At 50.5% G+C, this 26,926-nt stretch overlaps 2 protein-coding genes across 5 annotated transcripts; both read right to left on the minus strand.

Annotated features, from left to right (window-relative positions):
• Positions 1-3,416: 3,416 nt before the first annotated feature.
• Positions 3,417-19,164, minus strand: LOC106749776 (cGMP-specific 3',5'-cyclic phosphodiesterase). 4 transcript variants are annotated; one of them, XM_014629578.1, is made up of 14 exons: positions 14,089-15,063; positions 13,486-13,902; positions 11,200-11,409; positions 10,473-10,801; positions 10,156-10,377; positions 9,523-9,880; positions 8,976-9,145; positions 8,438-8,660; positions 7,930-8,004; positions 7,820-7,858; positions 7,157-7,438; positions 6,149-6,525; positions 5,271-5,707; positions 3,417-5,177 (listed from the first exon to the last, which is right to left on the minus strand). In XM_014629578.1, exons 3-14 carry the CDS (start codon positions 11,251-11,253, stop codon positions 4,543-4,545), a joined length of 3,201 nt encoding a protein of 1,066 aa, XP_014485064.1. In that variant the 5' UTR covers positions 11,254-11,409; positions 13,486-13,902; positions 14,089-15,063; the 3' UTR covers positions 3,417-4,542. The 4 variants fall into 4 exon arrangements, with proteins under 4 accessions (XP_014485064.1, XP_014485068.1, XP_014485066.1 ...); XM_014629582.1 differs by lacking the exons at positions 13,486-13,902; positions 14,089-15,063 and adding an exon at positions 19,124-19,164; XM_014629580.1 differs by lacking the exon at positions 13,486-13,902.
• Positions 19,165-19,438: 274 nt separating this feature from the next.
• Positions 19,439-26,351, minus strand: LOC106749813 (synaptic vesicular amine transporter-like). The gene is made up of 7 exons (XM_014629665.1): positions 24,954-26,351; positions 24,672-24,887; positions 23,768-24,034; positions 23,626-23,666; positions 23,295-23,453; positions 22,839-23,160; positions 19,439-22,472 (listed from the first exon to the last, which is right to left on the minus strand). The coding sequence occupies exons 1-7, from the start codon at positions 25,045-25,047 to the stop codon at positions 22,252-22,254; spliced, it is 1,320 nt and encodes a 439-aa protein (XP_014485151.1). The 5' UTR covers positions 25,048-26,351; the 3' UTR covers positions 19,439-22,251.
• Between the last annotated feature and the right edge of the window lie 575 nt (positions 26,352-26,926).

A 26,926-nucleotide genomic window follows, 5' to 3' on the forward strand; every position in this document is an offset into this window, starting at 1 on the left:
CCGTTCGAAGCAGCCAACCATCCCCGTGCGTCTCCGCCGGTCTTCGCGAGACTGCTGTCCGTCGGCGGATCGTCGACCTTCTAATCTCCCCCTTTCTCGTCAATTAGTTGTAAACAATAATGATCTCAAACAACGCGGCACACCGCGTGCCATCCACCACCATCGTCGCCACTTCCTCGTGCGCGCACTTTCGGAGCCTAAAGTATCGTAAGAAATACGCAACAAGTGCCGTCGGAAGGGGACGCGTTGCCGACGATTCTCGGCGCGTACTTACCTCGTAACAGGTACGTCGCGAACGTCGAACCGGTCTATTCTCGACGAGTTCACTTTCCGGCACACGCGGGGGACGCGCGCGCACACACACATACATGCATACACACATAGACGCGAAACACAATAAACTTGCGCGCGTCGTGTCGAGCTCGAGAGATCGATTTCGCGTGTCTTCGCCGTGTCTCCCGGGAACTGAACCGAAGTTCGCGAGTCGAGTTCTCTCAATCCTTGGTTGATCATTCGCGATAGTCAGCGCGACACTACCGCGCACGTGGACGATCTCTCTCTCGTCCTTGGTCACAATGGAAGGAAAATGAAAAACGCGGAGCCTATCCGACGTTGTAGTGCGACGTCGCTAAAAGAATCTTGCCAAATCAGCCGTGTCACTGCCTCGGCGTGCGGAGAAGCGAAGGAGGAAGAGGAGGGGGAGAAAGGGAAGAATAAGCAACAGGAGACCGCGTAGAGAGAGAGAAATAAAGAAGTCTCCTACGAGCTCTAGAGAGAGAGTTCGTCGAGAGACGACTGAAAAAAGGGAGACGCCCGATTTCCGTGATCGCGGATCGATCGGTCGACGACGGACATGACGATCCTGGAAACGGGGAGCGACAACGGAGCGAGTCCCGGGCTAAGGAGAGTCTCTCTCGCTCCAATTCTTTTGGACGTCGCAATATTACGTACAATAGGGCTCTGACCTTATGCAGCGCGCATGCTTGCATACAATGTGTATATAGCAAATTAAATTGTCGACACACACACACACACACACAGAGTCAGACAGGTACACACGGAGTAACGAAGAGGAAGCAAACCAAGTTTGTTATACTTAATTTAACAGTAGGACCAATATGATTGATGAGATCCGTAACTGTGTAAAAAGGACACCATCGTACGAGTGTAATTTCTAAATGTTTTAATAATAAAAGAAAACGGCGTAAACAATCGCGCAGCACATCACACGGCTGGCCCGTTCCTCCAGAATCCCATTGTCCCGCGACTCCAGGACAGATCCTTAGAACATCCTTAGGGCAATGTCTTGTCTCTCTAAACATTAAGGATTATATCTCGTATGAATTAAGAGCTATCTCTCGAGGGACAGAGGGAAGTGCGATCGAAGCGATAGGAAGGAGATTATAATATTCCTGGCAATTCCTGGCAACAAGACTTTGTTTTCATCTCTTATCTGAGGATCTGGCGGAAGCTTTACGTCGACCCACCTCGCCAGAGGATCTCGAATAACTGGGATAATTTTTACGGCGCATTCACGCGGACCCTTTTTTTTGTTTTGAGCACATCCAGATTTTATTTAACCATGTGCAACAGTTTCTGATAGGCATATTGATTCTCGCACAGCTATATCAAAAGACTAGAAACCAGTCTCACTCTCAAGTGTCGCTTGAATTCTCAGACTCGGCCGGAAACACACACACAGACACACACATACACGCACACACACACGCGCGCGCGCACACACATACGATGCGCTTTCGAAAGAGATCCCGTCGGTAGGTAAACCGATTTTGACGCCTCACTTGGCTCTTCACGCGCGTTTTAAACGTCGTTCACGAGGGACAAAGACAAAGAAGAAAAAAAGAAGGGAAAAAAGTCGAAAAAGGAGGAGAAAAAGAGAAAGCACGCTGATTCGATTCGACCGCGCGCTGATCTTTGCCGAAAGGAGAGATCGGACGATTTTTCGTCCGATTGAGTATCGCGCGCACGAAACGCGCGGAGATGCGATCGCGCGAACTACGTAATTCGCGTTCGCCGATCTCCCGCGAAGGGTCAATGTACAAAACTCGAACTGGAAATAATCGGTGGACTCGCGATCATGCTTGCGTCACGGATTACGTTTGCTTGCTTGCGTGCGTGCGTGCGTGCGTGCATGCATGAGTTAATCCGATCATTGCCTCCGTTTACGAGCACTGATTACCACCGGGCACTAAAGTGCCGCTCGCGCTGTGTGTACCCACGATCGTGTACACGCGTACAAGCGATGGCATTGGAGAATGAATTGGATTAGAGTTAAAAAGTGACGCTACGGAGAAAGTATAGCGAAGTTGAGCGCGAGAATAAACGCTCCCTCCCGAGGACGCCTTCGACGGAGCGAATGTGTCGCCACGGTGCTTGAATTTCTTGAATTCAACATCCAAAAGGCCGGCCTTCGATCCGGTAAATCGCTCCCACAACGCGAGACGACGCGCGCTCGACGAGGCTAGGATTCACAGAAACTGGAGAAACTGCGAATGCGCAACGACTCTCGTGGTTATTTCGTCATACACAGCGAGACCCCGGTTTGAAGACCCCACAATGCGTTTCCCGCGATCTCGCCGTCGGTCGTCGGTTTTAAAATTCCCTCGCGGGGAAAAGGCCCGCGGAGAGAATGTTGCGCGCATCTCCTTCGGAATAGAAATCGAATTAAAACGAAGAGACGTAAACATCGGAGACGTTTCGTACGGGGGGCATTTAAAACAGGTTGAGATCCGCTCACTTAGCGAGGCGATCCGTTAGAATCTAGAAAATTTAAAACCGCCTCGGACGTGTGATTTCTCCCGCGACTCTCTTACGAAACACGAAGTGTCGCGAATACATATACCTTCTTCCTTGAAACTCCTCTTGCTCGTCCCTAAGACCCGAGATGCTTGAAACTTATTTACTTAAAAAGTGACTTGAGCAACTTTCTCGTTACCTTAAAGCCGCGTCTGGTTGCCTCCGCTCTGCGCGGGAAAGCGGGGAATGTTGGGGCGCGACAACAATATTATTCACGTTCGAGTTCCTCGTTGAAAATTCGCGCGTATCGTGGAGCAGCATATTCGCGAGTCCTTCGTCTCCTCGCACGTGTCCGACCCGTAAGCACGTGTTTACCGATCCCTCCTCCGTCGCCCGTCGAACTGTATACGTATATAATATATAGCCTATAAGAGAGATATATCGAGATGTGATACAAAAAGATTGTCAAAATAGAACTCGTCATCCGACGCCCCGACGTCACGACGTTCACATGCACACACAGCACACCCCCTCGCGCTCTACGATTACGATTATGAGCAATGTCGTTGTGAGGTGCAACGACCGACCATGTTCTAACTACCTAGCCATCGACTATAAATGTACATGTTTGGTTTCTTTCCCTCCCCCCCCCNGTTATCGCCTTAAAATCTACGGGCGACAGTCTTTTCGGGACCCGATGCGAGATCACCTTTTTCCTTCTTCTTTCTCCTCCCCCTCTTCGTCCCCGCCCTCCTTCCTTTTACACGGGATACACGCTCGGTTCTATTCTACGTCCTCACACCGCGAAGGCTCTCGCCATTAGCGTTTTATTAATTCGTTATTTTGATTCGACGATTTCCTACTTCTGACAATGGTACCGTGGAGAATATGCACGTCGGGATCGATAAGATCATCCTCTTCGAGCACGATCTTTCCCTCCAGGAACGATCCCCGGAGGTGGTTGTTACTCAAATATTGACTCGTTTCTGCTTCTACGATTCTCAGCCGGGGGTAATTCTCTCGGTAATTCGATCGGAATTTCTCCCGCTCATTTCTCGATCTGCTTCGGTATTGTCTTCTCGCTCACCACCTGCTTCTTCGAAGCGTTTCTTCGCCGATATTGTCAATCTTTCAAGATCCAATTAAACTCGTCTCGAACATTTGCTTCTCACGAGTTGCGAAATTCATCCTCGCTCATTTCCGTTCTCTTCGTCCTTCCTTTCTTCCACCTCGACCGATTTGAAATCTTGTCGAATGATTACTCTGAACTGCGAGATAGTCGTGGTATGATCATTCCTCCGATCATCACTCGCTCTTTTCGCTTCCCCCCCTCTCTCTCTCACTCTCTCTTCCCAGAGAGTTCTTGATAAGGATTCATTTCCCGTAAGTACTCCGCTTCTATAAAAGTAACTTCGAACAGCTCTCTTCGAACGATCTATCTGGAATAACTGCGGTATCCTTCGACAGTGCTCCTCCGGTTCGCGTGATAACCAAGTAGACAGCGATTCTCCTCCGTCCGGCGATTCACGCCTTCACCACCAGCTGCCGCGTCTGCTACCTGTCGTTAGAGCGACTTTCTAGGTTCACCCTAAAGCTCTCTGCGCTCAATGACAGCTGCGGTAGTTTTACCCGTCGAAACTTGCCAGGCGATTCTAACGTTAAAGGCTCCCCGTCCTCCACGACCTGGAAGCTGCGACGTGCGCCACTAAATACTCGTTTCCAAATCTCGCCACGTTAATGTAGCCATCACTCTGGTATGCTCTCGAGCGTTGTCGAGGTTAGCCGTCAAATGAGCAGGCACAGCTTGTTCCGATTCTTCCGCTCCGGCAGCAACGTCTTCGACTTGCCGGCGTCCTCGGAACTGCTGCGGGTGTAGAGGGACCTGCTGATCCGATGCCGGACACCCTTGCTCAACGTGCGGCCGCCTTTCCTCAACGAGGCGAACCTGCCGAGCGTCGACTTGTCCGGCACCTCCTTCTTGTCGGCATGGGCGCAGTTCAGAGTCGTGACGGTGAACTCGATGTCCTTGGGCTCGTAGGAGACGAACTCTTCCACCGGCTCCTCGATCGTGTCGCGGTCGATCCACGTGAGCCCCATCTCGACCTTCTCCGCGAGATCCTGCCAATGCTTCCTGTTGTCCATCGTGCCCTCGTAGAGCGGCAATATCCACGGGAAGGTCTCCGCCATGACCTTGTAGAGCGGCAGGCAGATCACGTCGATGAAGCCGACTTGCATCTGCGGCAGCTCGTCTCGCCTCTCGCGGTCCATCATCGCCACCGGCTGTTGGTTCAGCTGGAGGCGCTCCAGGTCACCCTGGTCGAAGAACTCGTCGGCCACCAGCTTCGCCACGCGATGTTGCACCTCCCAAGGCTTCGCTATGGCGCTCACATCGCAGGCCGTCATCATCATGCCGCATAACACTGTGCGGAAAAACAGTCGGTTAGTTATGCGGGGTTTTGATTAATCGTCAAGTGGGAATCTCGTGCGATTGTTAACGCGCAATAACGGCTTACATTCCTTCTTCTCTTCGCTCTGCCAGTCGAACTCGCCTTCGTCGATCACCTCCATGAAGCGATTCCTCTTCTTGAAGTACATCGCCAGATCGGTCGACAGAATCGCACTCTCCACGACCCTCATCACCCGCCTGTAATCCTCCATCGAGAGGCTCTGGAAGATGTTATTGCTGTCGGAATTCAGGATCATGACGCATTGGTCGAAGTGATGGTGCTCCATTGTGCTCGTTGAGTAGAGGATCGCCAGTGGTGACTCCGTTTTCGTCTGAAAGGCATTGTTGGTGCCGCGATGGTCCAGATCGTGACAGAGACACGCCACCAGCAGTCCCAGGATCTCCAGGTCGGTCATGAATTGCTCCATTTTTCCGGTTTTCAGCATCGCGAACATCGTTTGCGCGACGTTCAGTGCGTGCCTCCAGTTGTGGTATTTCACTGGCCTGGACATAGTGAGAGATTTCGTTAGGAGGCTTCGGAAAAGCATGTCGGGTTACAGGGGTATTTCTGTCTCTCTCTCTCTCTCTCTCTGTGTGTGTGTGTGTGTGTGTGTGTATGCGTGAATAAATAATTTTTGTATGAAATACTAAGATATACTGAAAGATATAATAATGAATATAGATTTGGATAACATAAGTTTTTTTCTCGTAATTTTCTGTTTCAACACATAAACATAAATAGAACAAGTTAAAACTTAAAGAGGATGCAATTTATGACACGAAATTTGTTGACCAGTGTAATTAGAGATTCATGAAGTGATGATCGTTTGCCAAGCAATAACGGACTGTGAGCACCGGCCTGAAGAATCTAGTCAAGCGACGTAAGAAAGTAGTCGCAAAAGCGACGTGGAAGGAACGTCGAAGGGGAAATAATCGAAACATCACCTGTAGTTCTTCTTCACACTGAGAATCCACCGGCACAGGACGTCGTACGGTATATGAAACTTCTGTATGAGGTCGCACTGTTTGAACATCCTGATGGTGGCACGGCATGTGTCGTCGTCGGTGAGATCGAAGTCGATAAACGTGAAACTGTAGAGATTGAACTTCTCCGCGGACGGTATAGAATCGGAGGTCAGTCTCAGGGTGTCGTCGTTGTTGGCGGTCGCGTGATAGCTGAGACACTCGAGAGCCACCTTCTGCTTCGCCATCAGCTTGCAGGCGGACTCGTACATCTGCGTGTTGTGGATGCCGAGGCCGCAGAAGATGGCGAACGCTTCGAATATCGAGACGTCCGAATCGGTGAACGACGTGCCGTTGTCCTGCGCATCATTTCTCATTAACAACCCTTGTGGCTCGTCGTTCCCGACGATCTCGCAGCGCCGATTACGTGATCACACACGACGCGAATATCGTTGCACCGGGTTGCTCGGTGATTTGTACTCGAGCAACGTATGCGTGTGATTAAGGAGGTTGTCAGGTGAAATGAGCTTGATGAGAATTCGAAACTTGCATATGTATACAAATTGAGATATCATCTAACTACTCGTGCGATCAGAAAAGGCTGACCATTCGAGAGCTGAGATATTTGCAGCTGAAGTTGACATTTTTTTTACACGCGTCCCTTGAAATCAGTGTGATACTTATAGTTGCGATTTTTAACATCTTCTAAACTAAAAATAAGATTTCGACTGTGAGAACTGTTATGATATTGAAATCCTAATATATCTTTATATACAGCTTCGCCTCAATTCGTCCCAATTAACATTTATTATTTAAGTAGCGAAACAAATATAGTAGGAAAGTGATTTTACTTGATGAATACGAAATTTACGAGTGACTCCCGTGATACGCCATTGGAAAGAAGAGTCTCGCAACTTCTTCGAGGAAGGGAAACCAACGGTGTGAGAGTCGCGAGTGAAACGGCATGCGGATTTGATCGACAATGCGTACCTTGTTGATTAACTGAGCGACCCCGATCACGATCCTCTGCCCGTTGACGATCGGCATGCACAGAATACTCCGGATCGGTTCCCTCCCTCTCTCCATCACGTCCTTCTTCAGCCATGTGGCGACGTCGCCGATGTTGAGGATCTGGCCCGTCGCGGCGACGTATCTCGCGATCTGTCCCAACGAGCTCGACAGGTCGCTCGCGTTCGGCCGATAAATTCGGGCTTCTTGCGTCTCGTTCTCCATCTCGAAGATCATGGTGAATTTGTTGCCCTCGGAGGAGGTCTGAGAAACAGACGTAGCAACGTCGTAGAAATTCAGCCAAGTCAGATTTGCATCGCGGCGATTTCTCTCTGCCGACGTGAATATCGCCGTCTTTTAGACAGAGCGAGACCATTTTCTAGCTTTCTGATATGCGTGTACGTTTGAGGACTTGCAACAAGTCATATCTAGCGAGACTAAGAGCGGTTTAGCTATCGAGATTCGTTTTGAAGCGTCTATCAACGTCACGTGAATCAAGCGTGAAGGTAAACGATGAGATTTACGTTTGCTTAATATCGGACAGCCGCTGAAAAAACACAAGATGGCATGTTTCTTTCTTTTTTTTTTTGTCACATTTATCCGTGCGCGCACGTTTAGAGCCGTGATCGAGATCGAAACACTCACATGCTGCTGTATAATGTCCTCCATGTCGATGTTGTTGCTCTGAGCCGCCAGGAAAGAGAAAAAGATCATCAGACTTACGAATTCGAGTAACACGTGGCGGTGTCACTCACCTCTCGCCTCGACAACGGCTTTCTGCTCTCTTGCACCGATTTCCCGGGCCGCTCGACGATTTTCTCGAGATGGCCCTGAAATGAGACGCGGAAATTCTCTGCCATCATGCTTCCAACAGCCGCGCGAGGCGCGCCCGATTAATTTCATCCGCGTCTAATTAATCGCGTCTGCTCTTGTAAATTGAGAATGCTCGTGCGGCGTGCCCCCGCCCCCCCCTCCCCCGCGCTGGGAAGCAATAATGAGACGCCGTGTCGCGGAAGAATTGAAGATCGATACTCGAGATTGAAGTCGGAAGTCGAATTTGCCGCAAGAGCAGGACGCGTCTCTCTCTCTCTCTCTCTCTCTTTCAACTGCTCGCTCGTTCATTCGCGATTTCCTACTCCACGACTTCGTCACGGTCTGGAACGATAAGATATCATCGCGCGGGCTACACATATTCACAGCTACATCGCGTTTCCGTGTGTGTGCACGCGGCCGGGGGGCAACGGGGGGCAAAAGTGCGCTTACTGCCTCGCCGCAGTCCAAATCCAGCAGATAAACGGCGCATCTCTCGCACTTGAGCAACTCCTTCGCCTCGGTCATGATCTTCGTGACGAGGCATTCGAGATTGTTCTGCTCCTCGAATATGTTCCTCGCCAGGTTGAGGAGTATCTGATTGCGCCTGTACTCCTGCACCGAGAGCTCGAACAATTGTGCGTTCTGTATCCCGATGCCGCAAAAGGTGAGGTATCTGATAATCGATGGCGTCGTAAAATTAGACGGGAGATCGTATTAATAAACGCTATCGATCGCGCGCGGCGCCGATTATAATTGCGTTACGGCCGTTCGCGGAGTCGCTTGTAATCGCGGCCGGCCTTGTTCCGTTATGCAATCCGGCTTAAAGTAACCGAAGCCCTCGTCGGGCCGATCAAAACAATTCCTACGAACGAATCTTAACGTCCGTGGCTCGTCGCTACGCGCGATCCTTCCTTTCCCGAAATGTTCTCTCGATAATCCCCCCTCCCCCAGTTACGTACGTATATACGTATATGTACATAATACGTACCTTTGAAACACCTCGACATCCCTCTTGGTGAATTCGTTGCTGCCGTTCGTCTTGTTGATGATCTGGGCGACCCCGATGACGTCGCCTTCGTAGTTGCAGATAGGCATCGATAGGATCAACGTCGTCTTGTAGCCGGTCCGCATGTCGATGGCGCTGTTGAACCTCGGATCCTGACGGAACGCGACGGAAATACCCGCTTTAATGTCAACGACAACGACGACGACAACAACAACAGCGCTAAAGGTGTAAACTCGTGACTCGTCGATTAATTAATGGCCGTCGTCGGCTGGGCTATTTAGAGAGAGAGAAAGAGAGAGAGAGAGAGAGAGAGAGTTAATTACCACGATCTCTCTTTCTCTCTCTCTTTTTCTTCTTCACTCACTCACTCACTCATTCGTTCAATCATTCTCTCTCTATCGCACGACGTGCGACGTATTAATTACAGCGCCGTGGAGATCGGTTTCGACGGAGGGTTCAACGTGCGTAAACGCGCGCAGGGTGTGAATCGATCGCACCCCGCGAGAGAGAAAGTATAAGCTGGTGAAACCTTGTAAGCGTCCTTGATGTTGATAATTTCCTTAGTCTGCGCCACGTAGCCGGCGATACCGACCCCGAACGGTATCTTAATCTCCTCGTTCTTAGCCCGTTGTACGGCCTCCTCGAGTTCGGTGTCCTGCGTGACGTCGAACAGCTTCGCCACCAGGTACCGGTCATCCAGGGGTCCCTTCGCCAGGAACAGGCTGCCGCGATCGGCGTGAGTGAGTAGGCCGACGTTCACCAGGATCTTGTGGCAGAGCACGTTGATATCGAGCTCGTTCGCCACGTCCCGGATCAGCTCCATGAACAGGTCGCTCTCGTCCAGCCTGCCGAGCTCTTCGCGCCGACCCATCAACGAGCTGTGAGTCCTGGAAGGTAGTTTGCGGTGTTTGCGTAGTAACAGGTCTGCTCTTTTCCGCTCAACCGGCTAGCTTGTGCTAGTTCTTTTCTCTTCCATCGAGTCTTAACTGTATATCTGTCTCTTTTAGAGTTCTACAAGTATACGCATAATAGTTCAGCGGAAAAGAACAGCCCTGGTCGGGTGGATCGGCTCGCGCGAATAAAAGACGCGAGGCTCCGTTTTGTTGCCTCGCGTGATTATAGTCGAAGCGGGTCGAAGTCGGACGTCGCCGAGTTTAGTTACCTGTTGGGACTCTTGCTGCGCTTGGCGGGCGAGCTCGAGGCCAGCCAGGTTTGAAAGAGATCGGACGTGACGCTGTTGCGTTTGCCGCGTCCGAGAAGACTCTCCTCTTGGTGCGCTCTCTGCCGCTGCTGTATACACGTGCTCTGCAATCGATGTCGAAGCTGGAGGCTCGCTTTCTCCCGCAGCCACGTCTCCACCAGAGCGGGGTGCGTCTCCAGGTATCTTCGTCAGGTTCGCGAGAGATGCGAAAGAGAGAAAAGGGCGTTCGATTCTTTGAGTTTTTTGAGATCCCCGATATTTCTTCGAATATAGATTACCTGCCGACCCTGTCCATGGTGAGGCTGTCGTCCTCGTCGTATTCATGTATGGTGTCCTGGTAGCTGACCTTCTTGCTCCTGCATAACCTGCCGATCTCGCCCTCCTTCACGTCAGTCTTTGTACTTGTACTTAGGGGTACTAGTTTTGATTCTGTTCGCGCGGACGTTTGCAGTGTTTCGGGACCGGCGGGATCGGCCGCGTGTAGCGACTCCTCGGGATTGGACGAGCGCACCAGGGGACACTCGTCCTTCTCCGGGGTCCGCGAGGACACCGGCTTCGTCGAGATCTTCATCGTCTCGAAGCTCTCGATGTTGTTGTTGTGATTCGCCTACGATACATCGCGGGGTGAGACGATCTCTGTGATTCGCACCCCCGTCGCGCGACTTTTATATCCGATTCGCGCGTATCCGCTCGCGAAACGCTCGCGGACCGTATCGGGAAATCGTGAAGGACAACTGCGCGACTTCCGTCGTTACGTCAACATCGGCATCCGGATCTCGACGGATTCTGATTCTCTTTTCGCACGGGAACGGTGTAAAGTCAAATTTGGGGTAATTTAGTGCTTTTTCTACAAATCCTTGCTTCCCTTGTACGTTATGCTTTTCTCGAGTAATCTTTACGCCTTTAAAAACACTCGGTTCCGTTGATTCGGCCGGGCAGACGTCGAGACGCAGCCGCACGGCGGTTACAACGCGGCGAAAGCATTAATGCAAATTGTTTAATTACTTCCGTGTCGGCGGCCTCCGACAACTCATCATCCACTTCGTCTTCTGCTTCCATATCACCTTGAGCTTAATGTAACGTGCATCGAGCGCAATAGGAACGTTCTCAGTTATGCCCGCGACGAGAGCCGTGCGAATGAGGAAGCTTCACGTCTCGCTGCCCCTTCTCTTCCCGGCGTTTGCATGCGCCTCTGCGAGTTCCGCACATTCGAATCTGAAAGAAGTTTTTGCGAATTCGTCCGTGGCGCCGATTTTATCTTCCACCTCTCCTCCCCGCTCTTTCTCCTTTTTTCCTTTCTCTTGTTCTATCTGGAGGTGAAGATTTCTCCGGCATTAATCAAATTTCTTTTATTGAAACAAATTTGTTTTTTGAAACGAAGCGAGCAAATCAATGTTTGACTCAACAATTAGGATTATTTGGTTTCTCGGATGATAAATATCTCCTTTTTTACGTCAAATAACATATTTCTTTTGTATTTTTATCCAAACACCGCAATGGTTGTCAAAACGATAAATTATTTGCAAAAAGTGATACTATGTGAAAAAATATTAAAGAACGTTTATTTGTTTCAGAGAGTTATATTTAATATTATATTTAATATATAATAAAATAACTTTCTTTTCGTGAAAATTAAATATTATTCTCCTCTATATAATATTGTTTTTTCGATCAAACAACATGGTTTATTCTGATAAAGCAACAATAACAATTACATCCAAACAAATTGATATTTTATATTAAATTATGTTGTTCATATTACATAAACCCAGGTCAAACAAACATGTATATCAAATCCAAAGAAACATTTTTCTTTATGTATCTATTTATTTCTCTCTCTCTCTCTCTCTCTCTCTCTCTCTCTCTCTCTCTCTCTCCCTCCCTTCCTTTTTTTCTCTTTCTCTTTCCCTCTTTTTCCATAATTAATTTCAATTCTTAGAAAGAATTATAACTTGTAGGATAACAATATTAAAATGAAAAAAAAAAAATTGTCTTCATATAGAAATATATATAAATGCATATCGTAAAAAAATGTAAAATTCAGTTCTCCATCAGTTATCATTAACGTCGATTAACGTAAATTTTGCTTGGCATCACGATAACTTCCCGGCCGTCGTTTCAACCATTTATAATATACCCAACGAGAGAGAGAAATGAGAGAGACTTTGCACAGATGCCGGGGAATACTTTAAGATTTTATGAACCCTGTCCGAATGCCCGGAACGTCATCTACAAATGTCGTGGATCGACTACGATCCCATGAATTTCCTATTTTGTCGCTATGACTTGTGTAACTCGTATATACGGATACCGCTATCACCCCTCACCGTCGCCACTGCCGCCGCCCCCGTTAAATAAACCACCCCCTTTTGCGCGTTTTCGTCCTCTTTCGTCACCAGAGATCGAAGGCAACGACCCATCGGGGAAATCCACGGTCTAAATCACTGAATTATGAAATTACGCGATTCAATATTCACGAGAGAGCCGCTCGCCTCCGTCTGCAATTCTCAACGAGAATAACCGCTTCGTATTAAGTCCCTTGTTAATACGTTTCCTATCGATGATTATCCTCCCTTCCTTCGTGCGCCTCGCGCTCTCGCGACATTTTATCCGCTATAAATTGGAACCGAGACTGCGGGGATAATTGGAATGTCATGACGTAGAGTAGCCGCGTGTTCAATGAGACATTTTCGCGAGGTTGCTTATTATATTTAAACGTAGCGTAGCGTAGCGCGCTACAGTTATTTTTACTACGATATGCTATCTATGCGCTTCTCTCTCTCTTTCTCTCTCTCTGTATGTGTGTAAGCCGACGGTCGTCGACGGGGTGTCGTCGTATTTAAAGCACGTGTCGGGACGCGAACTCTTGCCATTTTTTCAATTACTGAGCGATCTCTCGACAATACGCAGATTACTGAATATTTTCCAGTTCACGCGCACACGTCAGATCGCGGATGGCACGTGGTTGCGCCTCGTGAGCTTTGGCTTTTCCGTCGCTAAGCACCGCAGATGCTCGTCGCATTTGCCACCTCGCTCTTCGAATTCTCCCCCGACATACCGAGGAAAGGACCAATTCGCGAATTCGCCGGGGGAGAGCCGCGAATGAGAACGGACGGCTCGTCAACTATTTACGCGAGGCTACACGCGGCCTCCCCTCCGATTCCCTTGGAGGAAGGAGGAGAGGGGGGGAATCAATTCTCCGATATTCGGGAATTCGATCGCGTTATCGCTTCCTTGCGCGATAAGCCGCGTAAAATTGAGCGGAGGGCGGCGAGCGCAAATACAGCTCACCTGCAGCAGCAGCGATAAAGCATTCGCAGGGAACGTCTTGTGAGCGCAGTACACCCGCGTGTCCGGCCCGAAATAGCCATCACTCCTGCAAAATGTCATTCGCGATCTCTTCGCGACGCGCACGAAGGCTCGTCTTCATGGACAGCCGCGTCCTCCGCTGGCAGTCATGCCCAACGGACATCGTCGACTCAGCGGACCACCATAACATCCTCTCCCCCTCCGTGTCTCCCCTCCCCCCGTCTATCACACTCTATTCTCCTTCGACACGAGCACACGCGAAAAGAATCGCACGCCTTCTCACGCCTCGCGCGCGTCACCCTCGATAAACATATCTCCCTCACCGCGTCGGAGAGGAACAGAGAGAGAGAGAGAGAGAGAGAGAGAGACGACGCTTCCTCTCAGCGATCCCGCGATATTCTGCGAACACACCGGAGATAAGATCGTCGTGCAGATGATGACCCGTCTTCTCCCGTCGACCTCCGGTGCGTCGGCCGCGACCGGCTGGACGGACGTCGCTCGCCGAGCGAGATCGGCCGGCGAGGATTCGCGGGAGTCCGGGAGCACCGATCTGCGATCACGCAGACGCGCGTGAGCCCCGCGTACCTTCTTTTTTCCCCCTTCACTTGGTCAACTTCGGCGGCGCTCGATATGATGCCCACCGCGTATCCGACGGCACGTTCCTCGTCATGCCGCGCTTGATCCACCCTCGAGGGCGCAATCCGACTTCGCCAGCTCGCCGACGTCTCGCGGTCACTCCCCACGTAAGCGCCGGCCGCGTATCGTTGTTCAATTAGCGCGAAGATCAGCGCGGCGCGTCGGCCGATTAGTCCCCCTCCGTGCGCGACCCCTGCCGAGGCCGCGACGAGATCACCATGCGAGATCACCATGCGTGTTCGAGCCCCCCGGCGGAGGGATCGAACACGACCGCAAGATCCGCTTCCGGGACCACCGCCTCCGTGGACGTCGGTTCCCCAGGTGGAAAATCCCACGGTCTACCCTCCCGACGTGCCCCCGGGATCTCCGCGGCAGGATCAACGCGCAGCCCGACGTTCGATCGCCAGCTCGAAGCCACATCGACCGGCGTGTCCTCGCGAGACGCTCCTCCGCCTCGTCCTCATCCTTCCTCCGGGATCGTCGCGAGGGAGGAAAAAAGCAGAGAGAGTGCGAGGCTGGACCGAAGCCCGTAGTCTGGAGAGCGCGTAATTATCGCGGAATCGGGGAGATCCTCGGTCCGTTCGGCAGCCCACAACTCACCCCCGAAGCACCACACCTCCGAGGATCACCTCGTCCCGTCATATTTCAGGATCGGCTCGTCGGGTCCGCAGTTTCCATTAGTTCGGAAAACACACACAGTTTCTCTCTCGTTCTCTCTCTCCCCCCCTTCTCTCTTTCTCTCCACCTCACTCTACCTTGGACGGTTTTCACTTCGGATCTGTTCTAATTTCGGAGGATGTCGGTGGCTGGGTGTGAAATGACAGCCCACGGAGGACGGGATCGGCAGGATCGGCGGTGCGATCGCGTGCGTTTCGGTACACCGCGGGACGCGAAGCTCGAGACGTGGAGCCGCTATGGACCGGTTGAAAGCTCCGAGCTTACTGAAGTCTCTCTCTCTCGGGTCAGGCGCGGGTGTTCGAGGAGAGAGCGGAGCGCCGGAGCTCGGCTGGTTACGCGTCCGAGCCTCCCACGGGTTCCTCCTCGTCGCCGCGCCGCGCGCGTCTCTCTCGTACGCGTCGCCGTTCGCTCGTCCGTCTTGGGATACTATCTCCGCATCGAACGTGGATGTCCGTGTATTCGAGAATATCCGTGTGTATATGCGCACGGTATGTGTATGTGTGTGTGTGTGTGTGCGTGTATCTGCTAGATGATGGTTGCGCGCGCGTCTGTTGTGTATCTATGTGTGTGTGTGTGTGTGTGTGTATGTGTTTGCGCACGTGAATCTCACAGTTTATCGTCTCGGTGGTGCGACCACACACCTGACAGTGGTGGTATTACGTTGTGATCGTAGGCGTGTGTACCGCTCGAGCAGGTACGGCAGTCCTCGTGCGCGCGTGTGCGTGACGCTTCCGGACGCTTATCGTCGCGGTGGTGTGAGTATTGCTTGAGTTAGATAGCAGCTTCGTCGCGCATGAGGCGCACGAACGCTTATTAGGTAGTGAGGGCGCGGGTCCGTGTGTGAGTGGGTAGGTGTGTGTGTGTGTGTGCAATCTCACGGACCGGTGTGTGTGCGCGCACGTGCGGCACAGAGCCGAGGAGAGACGTCTTCTCGTGTGCACGGTCTCTCTTTCTCCCTCCCTCTCTCTTTCTCTCTCAATCTCTCGCTCACTCTCGTCTCTTCTCTGCTTCGCGCGCGCGCTACTCCGGGAAGATCGATAACAGCCGCCGAAGAGAAAGAGAGAGAGGGAGAGAGAGAGAGAGAGAGAGAGAGAAACACGGTCCCGGACGCAGGCAGGCAGGCAGGCAGACAGGCAGGCAGCATCCCCCGCGTGTCTGCCTACCCTGGCCTACCCTCGGTGAGAGATTTTCGGTTTCGGAATTTCGCGAGCACTCCGCGCCGATATCGCGATGATATCGCGCGCGCTCGATCGATCGCTTCTTGCGGGCCCGCGCGTCCTTGCTCCCGCCGGAAGCCGACGAGCGTGGCACCTCTAATCGAGCACACGTGCGCGCGATGCGTTTCGAGGGTCGTGTGTGTCTGTGCGTGTGTGTGTGTGTGTGTACATGCGGTGTATATGCGCGCGTCGCGAAATTTAACTATCCGACGTGCGTGCTCACGCACTCGTCGTCGCCGGCGCGATTGTTATTCACAGCGTGACGCAGGGCACGTCGACGCACCCTCAAATGTCATCCCTTTAAGTTTCGGCTCGCGTGACCCGTGAGAAACTTTTGCGAAAATGTTGGAGCAAGTTCCTTCGAGGAAGGAGAGAGAGTTCGCTGATACCGGGGGGGTTGCTTTCGCCTTAGTCGCGGCACGTTGACGCTCGATACTCGATGTCGATAATCTCGGGCTCGGTGTTGTTGCGTCGCCCGGCGCTTCAAGAATCCACCGTTCTCCGGTGTAACGTGACGGTACCGAACCGTCGGTTGTTGAACCTCGACACGAGTGCGATTGAATGCGAGGCGAGCGAGCGGGCCTCGCGGAACAGCTCGGGTTGCCGAATCTCGGCGTAATTTCTGAGGTCCACTTCTTAAGGAGGTGACTACGAAGCGAATCTCGAAGCGGATTACGGGCTCGCTTGGTTTTTGTACCCCTCCTCTTTTCCCTCCTCCTCACCTCCGTTATTTCGGAGCATCGTCTACCGAGAAGTAGACGAGCTCAGCGCTGCCGTGTACGCGAATACACCTTGCGATCCGTAGGTAAACACGATTTATGTCGCTTGCCTGTTCTTTCTTTCCTTGCTTTCCCGCCGGTTATGATCCACTCGTATCGTCTCCTCATCAATGCTAATTGGCAATCACTTCACGTTAATGTTCCACCGCTTATTATGCGATTGCGCATACACACACATGTACGCACACGCGTGTATGTACACGTACACACACAGACGTGTAGGCGTAGGCGCACACGCAAAATCGGATTACGCCGACGCTGCCGTGCATAAGATGCAGCGTAGGTGGTTGGTAATTTTCCGAAATTCGCATTCCTCGAGCTTTGCGGCATGGTGCGCGCGGTATGGCGGTACTTTAACGTTCGCGATATTGAATACCCCTCCCAATATATAATCGAGTCTCGAATTAATTTCGACGCTGAAGGCGAAGCCCCGGCGCTCGAAACGCTGAATTCGTGTGCGCCCGGGCCGATTAATCTCCGATATTAAATAATTTCGCAAATTATCCCCGAGCGAAGTCTCGCCGGCAATTAATTACGCGAATCTCCGGCTCGACCCTCTTCCTCCTACTCTTCTTTTTCCACTTCTACTTCGCGTGACGAAAATAGATCGGTCGGACGAAAGAGGGTCCGATATGGCATTTTACGAGCTTTCACGACGTCGTCGAGGACTCGGGAAGGACGATGTCGACGGCGAAGTCCGTGACGCAATCACTCCGTCGGAATCCACGTGTTTACATACGTCAGTTACACGAGCGCGAAATCAAATTACGCGTTTCTGGGTCCCCCGGTTTCCTTTTAAGACAACGCCGACGATTGGCTGCCCCCGATTTAAAGCGAGCGTCCTCACGAACGGACGAGACACTGACGGTCGCTCAACTGACGAACCGTTATGACTCTGTTTTTCCTTACGGATATCCCTTTCCTTTATCGTTACTCCCCCCACGCCTCTCGCCGAGATTTTTTAATTCCGACGGGGGTGCGTGCGCGACACTGGCGCACCCGGATCGACTCGGTCCCTCCCTCCCTCTCGCACTACGTAAATAAATCAACGCGCACCAGGGCGTTTAAATACCGAAATAATGTCAAGGTATTTTTTCTTTTTTTTTTTTTCACAACGGCCACGTTGTTTTCACGACATTACGAGAGAGGATGATGGACGATGTGAACGTGTCTCGCCCGTTGCATCTATTTTCCATTCCTACGACGATGAACTATGCAGAAGGATTTCGGGTCCTTCGGGATCCCGCTGAGGATTTGCTGCGCGTGTCGGCCAATCGAGCTGGCCGAATCGAGTCTCGAGGAGGGTCGCATTTCATCATAAAGTACGCGCGGCCCGGCCAACGTAGGTGGACAGATTGTCAGGGACGCCGATATCGCACGGGATTTCGTCCCGTTGGATTCCTGCCAGGGTTATGGTTTCGAAAACGCCCGCTGGGCGAGCGAGCGAGAGAGAGACACGGATAGAGACTGCGAGAGAGAGAGAGAGAGGGAGGTGGAGGGCGAAAAGAGAAGACAGCGATACCGCGAAAAAAAGCGCGAGGAGGGCCATCGAGATTTGATGGGCGCTGAATGACTCGTTAGCGACGAGATGAGAAGAGGAAGGATGGGGAGGGGCCAAGGGGGAAGCCGGCATTAAATTCCGCTCAGGGTCGACGAGGGAACGCGCGCTTTATCGCGGGGTTTACTTTGCGATCTTTCATGCAACGCCGCGCCACTAATCTCTGCCACATTTCGGATTACGAAGACGGAGAGGGAGCGACGGCCAAAATTGGGCCAACGTCGAGGATCGAATGGATGTTTAAAGCTGAAAAGGCTCCCTCAACGAGAGGAACGTAGATAAGGAAGATCTCGTAAAGGTCAACCAATTGCGCCGGAAAATTCGTGCGTTCGCTTGAGCCAAGAAAAAATACACGGACGCAATTGTTCTCTCAAGTAACGTCTCTCTCTCTCTCTCCCTCTCTCTCTCTCTTTCTAACTTTCTTTCTCTCTCTTTCTCCCTGAAAATTCTAAAGCACTTTCAAAGTGCGATCGCCAGTATCGCCGGTAGTTAAAATAACCGGAGGGCGAAGGATCTCCCGTCTCCATATATTCTACGTCGTTACAGTATTATTGAAATTCGATGCCGCTCCGCGTGGATGATCGTTCGCGAGAAGAAACGAAAACTCGAAGCGGGAATTGCTTTATAATCGCAACGCCGCGCAACATTTGCACAATTGACGCACGAGCGCGGAACTCTCGCGGAAAGGGGATCTCGCGCTCGCGTCGTGCGTACCGCGACCATTATTATTCGGTGTATTCTCTTGTGTTTACCTTGCTAGGGGTGCTTTGCGTCATCAGACGAAGCGAGGTCATCAGCAGCGTTTCGCTCTGTGCGCGGGGGCGGTCGAATTACCGGGCCATCCATGCTCCGCCGTTAAGTACGCGCCGCTCTTCTTCGTCCTTTCATTCGTTGACTTCTCCTCGTCGTCCGTGTTTTCAGGTCTCTTTAGCCCCCGTAGCCACCCTGCTAACGACGCGGCCAGAGAGGGAGAAAGAGAGAGAAAGAAAGAAGGGGAGGGGGAGCTTTATGCTCGACCCGGCCGGCTTTATTTCGCGCGGGTTTCGAGTCGCACGCTGACACACACATCGATTTTCTATTTATAGGCTATAATTTAACCGGCGTAATTATTGACTCGCCGCAACATTCGGCGCGAAACCGAGAAGGAGATTTCGATCAATTAAGGAGATACCTCCTTAATTGAGATCGAATTCTCGCGTGCCACCGCGACATGTTCCCTTTTCTCTCGCACGGCGATCGTACCGACGAAGCGTAAGACGGTGGAAAACACTTTTACGGAAAAGAGGAGAAATTCAGATGGATTTTAACATCGTCGAGCGAAGAGAGATCGATTTTGAAGGGAGAAGTCACCGCTGTGAGATGCGGATGCGACACGATCGAATCTGTATTTCCCCGTCTCGCACTTTCGCCACTCACGCAGAATCTCAGAATGTGTATTCTTGCACGATGAAATAAAATCTCTCATATATTGATTACGCTTTTACACACCACAGAGGCAATAAATGCTAGAATGAACGGTTCAACCGTGTACAACCGTCTCCAGCAACCGTGACACGAGTGCAACGAGTGATTAATCAGCAACATCGACTCCGCGAAATATCGATATACGATTAGGCGCCGCGAAAAAAACAGACGTCCTTCGAGGGGTCGGTGTATTTTTAGAAAAAAGCCGCACGCAGGCACATGCATCGCCCCAACGGGGGTTGCGTTCGGCTTGTATCGCGACGGCGCGATTAGTCCGACATCTTCGCTAATGACGATCGCGTCGTTCGCCGCTGTGCGAACCCCGGGGGCGCAAAATCACACCCCCTTTCGCCTCCTCTCGTGGCGCAGCTCTTCGCCCGTCGCTCACAAATCCCACGGAAACCGAGCGGGCCCTCCTCCCCTTCCCCACCCCGGCCGCTTGTTTACGTTACGCCTTCGACTTTCTGGAGGAAAATAGCCGGGATTTATCTGCGCGCTTGAACTTTCCTACGGCCAATATTTGCGCCGCATTATCCGACGAATCGAAATTATTAGCTTGCCCGGCGGAATAATGGCCGGAATCATTATCCCGCCGGGCGGGAATAGTAACGATCACGGTTACGCGGAATCCCGACGAAGTACCCGCCGGTCGATACGAATCGAAGGAATGATGAATAATAATCATCGGAAGAACGCGGCCGAACTCTACCCGAACGTCTTCCATTATTCCGTGAGAATCGAACGAAAATTACATTTTCCTCTCATGATTCCGCAACCGTAATCCGAGCCTTGTGTGTACATACATACTTTATTATCTCGCTCCCTTTTTCATTATACACGAGAGATATGAAGCGGCTATAAGCGAGACCAAGCGGCCGGTATTGCGCTATATTTCGCATCGTGCTGAAAAATCATCGAGATTGCATCGAGCGTAATCGAATGTCGGCGCATTAAACAGCCTTCACGGGCGAGAATACAAAACACTTTTACGATCCCGAGTCGAAATTTGGGCCGTCCGTTAAACCTTCAATTCTACGACACGATAAAAATTAAAATACATTAAATTTCAGCTCTAACTTACTCTCGTTTCGACCCTGATGATGCTTCATCGTCAAAATAGGTTGTCGAGGTAGCATTAAAATGAAGCCGGTAGAATTAAAAGTTCAAGAGAAAGGTTAATAAGTGTCAGTATCGTCAAGATAGATTTCTATCAGTCTACAGGCCATCCAAGTAGGCGCAAAACTACCCTTAAGAGCGTCGAAGTAGCGTCGAAATTTCGACTTGGGATTCGGCACAAAGTAGCTGCGTTTTAAGAGCACCTTCTCCTCTGTTTGCTCACTTGCGGAGTGCACAGGTGGAAGGTTATTTTTGTTATCTTTCAGCGTCCCCGAGATTTTCCTCATTTTCTCTGAACTCGCCGCGGCGAGTTTGATTGCGAGCCCGGCGGCTCGCGGCAGATTCATTCATTGATCAGGTGCTGCGCGACGATCGTACGTAAACTAATGACGAGTCAATGCTTGCAGCATGCACCGGGAGCGTTAATGCAACGTAAACGAATTTCGCCATAGATTGAGTGCATTAATAAGCTTTCAGGGACCGCGTCGGTCGATCTGTCGGTCGGTCGCTCGCTCGCACGCTTGGCCGATCGATCGTCGTTCCCCGCTATTGGAAACTCCGCGTCGCGTGTTCCTTGTCTATGCATCGCTCTCGAATTCAACGAATTCCTGCTCCCCGATCCGAGGAACGTCGTCGTCGTTCGATGCCACGGATGACAGCCTCGGGGATGCTGTTCAGCCAATAATTCACTTGGTTACCAGTTACGACGAAAACCCGTTCCATGCGGCCCGCTTAATCGGGGACACAATAACGTTACCGGATGCTATTTCGAGGTATCTAAAAGCGGACTTAACGATATTTATCACCCTTCCCCCACGTCTCTACTCTTCGTCACGGGGAGACAAGTCCGCATCAATTATGCGATAATCGCTCGCGTTTTTTCGCCGGAGTGGATGAGTCGACGAAGAATCGTCAAATCTGTGCTTAAACGTGATGTATTTTAGGCGTCTCGCGTATAATAGAGACGAGTTCTCGCTATTTATTGTGGACACACATCGTGAATGTACATCCATATCGTTATTATCTTCAAAGGAAAGTCATCGAAAGTCATTTATCGGGAAAGCTCATCAAATGTTTCTCACCACGTGCGTTTGTGTATCTCAATGGAGGAACTCGCCTCTTTCGAACTTACATGTAATATTCATCGGGAGATGTTAAATTACTTCACCACGCTACTCTACTTTCAAGATTCGGGAAGATTTTAACACGTACAGAAAAACGCAACAGACTTGACTTCGAGTTTCGGCTCCTTGGATTTATCGGCGCGAGGTCGTCGTCAGTTTGTGATTGTTATTTACCGTCAGAGATCGTCGTCGAAGGAATCGTGAAATCTTTCGTACGGCGCGATGGGTTTCTGAAACGTGTCGTAGTCCTTCTTCCCTTCCGTCTTGGTCAACAGTTTCCGTCGCTCCAACGTCAGATATATCAACAACGGGCAATACGCTATATTCACGATGCCTACGATTCGCATGACCCATGCAAAGCCGATGGTTCTGACCATTTCGCCGCCCATGATGGGTCCTTTGAATAAAAAGGAAAGAAATTATACGATTTATTCTTCTCCCTCGGAGGATATTTCGATTAGTTGCATAGACAGAATAATTTCAGTAATATATGCAATTATATTAATTAATAGAAACTTAACATTATAAATATAATATTATAAACTAAATTGATTAAATAAATTATTAAATTTAATATTATAAACTTAAAGTAATATTATAAAGGCGATTCGAACACGCACAAAGAGAGAGAGAGAGAGACTATTTGAGAGAACTGAAAAATCTTGAAATCAACGAAAATAAATATCGAGCGCAACGTTCCAGCCTTCCAAAGATATCTCGGTCGATTTCGTCGTATTTGATTCATCATATTGAGATACTTTACCCAAGGAATAAGCTAGACTGACGGCCACTTGTTGGATGGAGTAAACGGGCCCGTAGTTGCCGTTTCGGTCCACCAGACTGGCCAGCAACGGCACGAGGGCTGCGTCGGCGACGCCGATACCCAGGCCCATTCCGAGATGCGGGAATATCAGCTGCGACATCGTGCTCGCCGACGGGATCAGAACGGCGCTCACGCCGACCAAAAACATTGCCAGGATCGCCACTTTGCTGCGACCGTAACGGTACGCAATCACGCCGAAGAAGTTGGTCCCAATTAAATAGCCCACGCTATCCGGTATGAACACCGTGCCCAGTTGCCACTTCTGAAAGGGGATGTTAATTGAAGCTACGTTTCGCCTTGACACGGCCAATCAGAACCCACCGAGCGTTTGCCGCCGGTGACGTCGTCTCTTCGTCTTGTTTCTCGCCGAATATTACTGTATTTTCCGCGACGTACCTTGGGTTTGATGTGAGTCCGAAGCCAAATCGGCAAGCACGGCTCCAGTATCGCCATCGGCGACGTCGAGCACCAAATCGCGCCGGAGATGATGAGGATATGCGAATTAGACAGTAAGTGCATCCAAGTGCTTTGCTGCTGCTCGCTCGGCTGATGCGTCTGCGATCGGAGAATGCGATCAGGACTAATGAGAATTTCACTATGACGAGTCGCATGTTTCTTACACGTAAGATTGAAGAAAAACGCGTCCTTTCGTTCATCGGCAAAAAACCCGTGGAAAAAAATGACGAAGATATACTTGAGAGTTACTCTCGTCGAACGCAACACTCACCTTGGCCTCCGTCAGAACGTCTAACGTCAAGATTTGCAGACCTGCCGACAGATAAGGTGCTTCAACGTCTCGATGTCTGACGTGAAATATATATGATGTGAAATAATTCTTCACGATTTTGTCGTATTAGAGAATCGCTCACAAATTAAGATAACGACGAGAGCGGACACCAACAGGAAAGGCGCCATTTTCCCTTCGAGATCGTACAATACGGAGCCGATAGGGTAACCCAAGAGAACGCCCAGCGCGATGCTGCCCAGGACAAAACCCATGATCTTGGATCTCTCGTCTTCCTCGGAATATTGAGAGGCGACCAGGGACATGCCGGAGACTGCTATACACGCCGACGCTATACCCTGAATACTCCGGGCTAGGAACAACACTTCGTATGTCTGTCCGAAGGCGAACACTGCGATCATAATGAACACGAGATTAATATTGACGGAGACCCTGCTGAATAATTTAGCATCTTCGGCTGTTAAATTGACAAACAGGACAGAAGAAATACATAGATAGATATGCAAATTTATTTCTACCTTGGGGTACACAATATAGTATTAAGTTTACGCGAAAAACAAAAAAATGAGATATGATTTAAAAAAAGATAAGCGGAAGAGAGAAAGAGAGAGAGAGAGTGAGAGGGAGAATGCATTTTCGTGAAATTAATTTAACAAGCGATCGGAAATGATCAATTTAAAATAATTAATCGATTAAACGTAAACGATCAATTTAAAATAAATCATTCATTTGATGAACGTAAAATTCAATGGCACTGAAATTACCAGAGTTCTTTCGCGCTCCGCGAAATCCGAGAAATGGCGTGCAATCACAACGCAATTTGGAATTGTAATACCCGCTCTGGTATTCGTCATTCACTCTTACAAATCACCCGGTACAAATCGTCCGGTATCCTCCATATTTCCCAATTTTCCAATTGTATTAACAATCTACCGATCCGTCACGTCTCTTCGCGTATTATTAACCATCTCCCCTCCCTCCATTCGCGTGACAGACAGTCGCCATTAAAACCGTCATCTGTGACTTACGTAAAGCAGCCAGCAAGAGGCTGAGGTTTCCTAGGAAGAGGGGTCTGGCGTAGCCGAAGTTACCGGTGAGGGTCCCCACGGCCGGATTCAAAATTAATTGGACGAGAGCCTTCGAGCTCAAGAGTAATCCCACCCTGCCGTTTTCGTCCTCCTCCTTCGCGGCGCTCGCGCTCGCATTCGCGTCGAGCGTGCACAGATAATCGGGAATAATCGGCACTGAAACATTTCCGGATCATCAAACTGTGACAGGCCGTGGCTTCTCTGCCGGCTGGGTTTAATTACCGACTACCGTCAACAGGACATTATCCAGGAAGAGGCTCAGATAGACCACCGCGACGGTGATCATGCGGCTGTTCTTCACGTCGCCCGGTCTCATCCTTGATCATTGATCCTCTCCGAAGAGATATTGTACACCCCCACACACACCCGCACACACACGCACGCGTGATACACTCCGAGGCGATTGTCTCTTGAAACGGCGTTCGTTCTTTAAAGCACGTTTTTACCGGATGTCCTTGGAGAATGGCGAGCGACAGAGAGCGCTCACGCCGTGCTACTCGAATAAATTGACAAGAATTGTGGCAGATTTTGCGAGATTCCGCGGATCCTCGGCGAAGATTTACGCGTCGCAACTTCCCGCGATCTCCCGATGGCGAATAATTTCGCCGTTAAATCCGGCACACGATTGAGTGCCGCAGCGAGATACGGATCGAAATTTTGAGATTGATCACGCGACTTTCGCGGCACAAACGGGAAAAATTGGAAAATGCGAATCGGACGAGCAGAAAATCACGTTGCACCAAGAGCGAGCCTTTCAGGACGATTTCTGTGTCTACGTGTTCCCACTTCTATTTGCGCGAAGATCTTTTCCGAACATCGATAGATCCCCGCGATCAATTCCCCCTCTCTCGCTCTCTCCTTCCTTTTTCCTCTTTCACCTTGCTCCGATAAGCGTATTTCAAGTAGCCCCCTCTCTCGAATTCCTCTTCTGCTTTTTTTTTTTTTTCGTCACTTGAAAGGCAGCCCTAAACGTGACTGGAAAGCGGACGAGTCTCGTGCGGGCTTTTATAGCCGGTGAAGCTCGTTCTTGCGCAGAAGCTTTTTCATGGGGGCCACACGAAGGTCCGAACGGCGCACCCTTTCACGTGCCGATGCACTTTTCGATTTATCCCCATTATGGCGGCTTATCGGCCTCCGCCAGCCGGCCTGATTTTCGCGGTTTTCATGGTGGCTTCATGATCTGGAAGTAAAGCATCGCGCGCATGATCGTAAACCGTGAGAGAACATCGGCGAGGAGATCGACGAGGGGGCTGCAACGGCTTGATAGAATTTTTTCGGAGGATTACGTGTAGTGTGTAGTGCTTCTCCCTTTTCTCCCTCTTCGGGCGTTGCGAGTTTTATACGTCCTTTCGTTAGATTCTGAGATAAAAATTCCGCGAGAGATTCAGGTCTATCCGAGCTTCCGCCGAGCTTCATTGAATCACGGAACTTAATTCACAGGAAGCCAGCCTCTCTCTCTCTCTCTCTCTCTCTCTCTCTCTTATTCGGTTCTCCGAGGCAATTAACATTTCGACGCCATTATTAAAGCCTGATCGATCGCGTTAATTCATTAAGTCGCAAGCTGCCGAACGAACGTAAAACACACATTATCGCGCGCGTCACATCCGGCGATAACGACCGTGGAAATCGGATAACGACGAGTTCGACGAGTGATAAATGTGCAAAAAAAAGTGATAAAGATTCGCACGACAAATTGTCCTCGTACGTCGCACCGTGACGAGCGTAAACTGCATTTTCGCGAGTCCCTTTGTTGCGAGTGGCCCGGCTCTCGCTATCTCGTCATCGATATTCCCGCGGTGCGCGCACACCTGGTGCCCTGCTTGCGAAATTACGATCGACCATAATGCAATTTCGGCGAGGTACATGCCAAATTGATTCTACGCCGCGCAGGCTTTGCTACGGTTCGCCCGCGTCCTCGTCCATGCATTTGTGTCTAATGCAACGAGAAACTTCCGTCGCCGATCTAACCATCCGAGGTAGCAGAGAGAGAGAGAGAGAGAGAGAGAGAGAGAGAGAGAGAAACCCGAGTAGGGATGATGACGTTCGGCAAAATTTAGACTCATTAGACAACATCAAGCCTCTCATGGGAGAGGGAAGCGACCTTCGAAGTGAGCCATGCTTCTGCCCTCGAAACTTCTTGAGGTGAAACTTCACTCGAAGCGGGTTAAAATTTACTTAAGATGGAAATATTTACT

The sequence above is a fragment of the Dinoponera quadriceps genome, unplaced genomic scaffold (genome assembly GCF_001313825.1).
Source record: "Dinoponera quadriceps isolate SergipeBrazil2010 unplaced genomic scaffold, ASM131382v1 scaffold3289, whole genome shotgun sequence".
NCBI classification, from domain to species: Eukaryota; Metazoa; Arthropoda; class Insecta; order Hymenoptera; family Formicidae; genus Dinoponera; species Dinoponera quadriceps.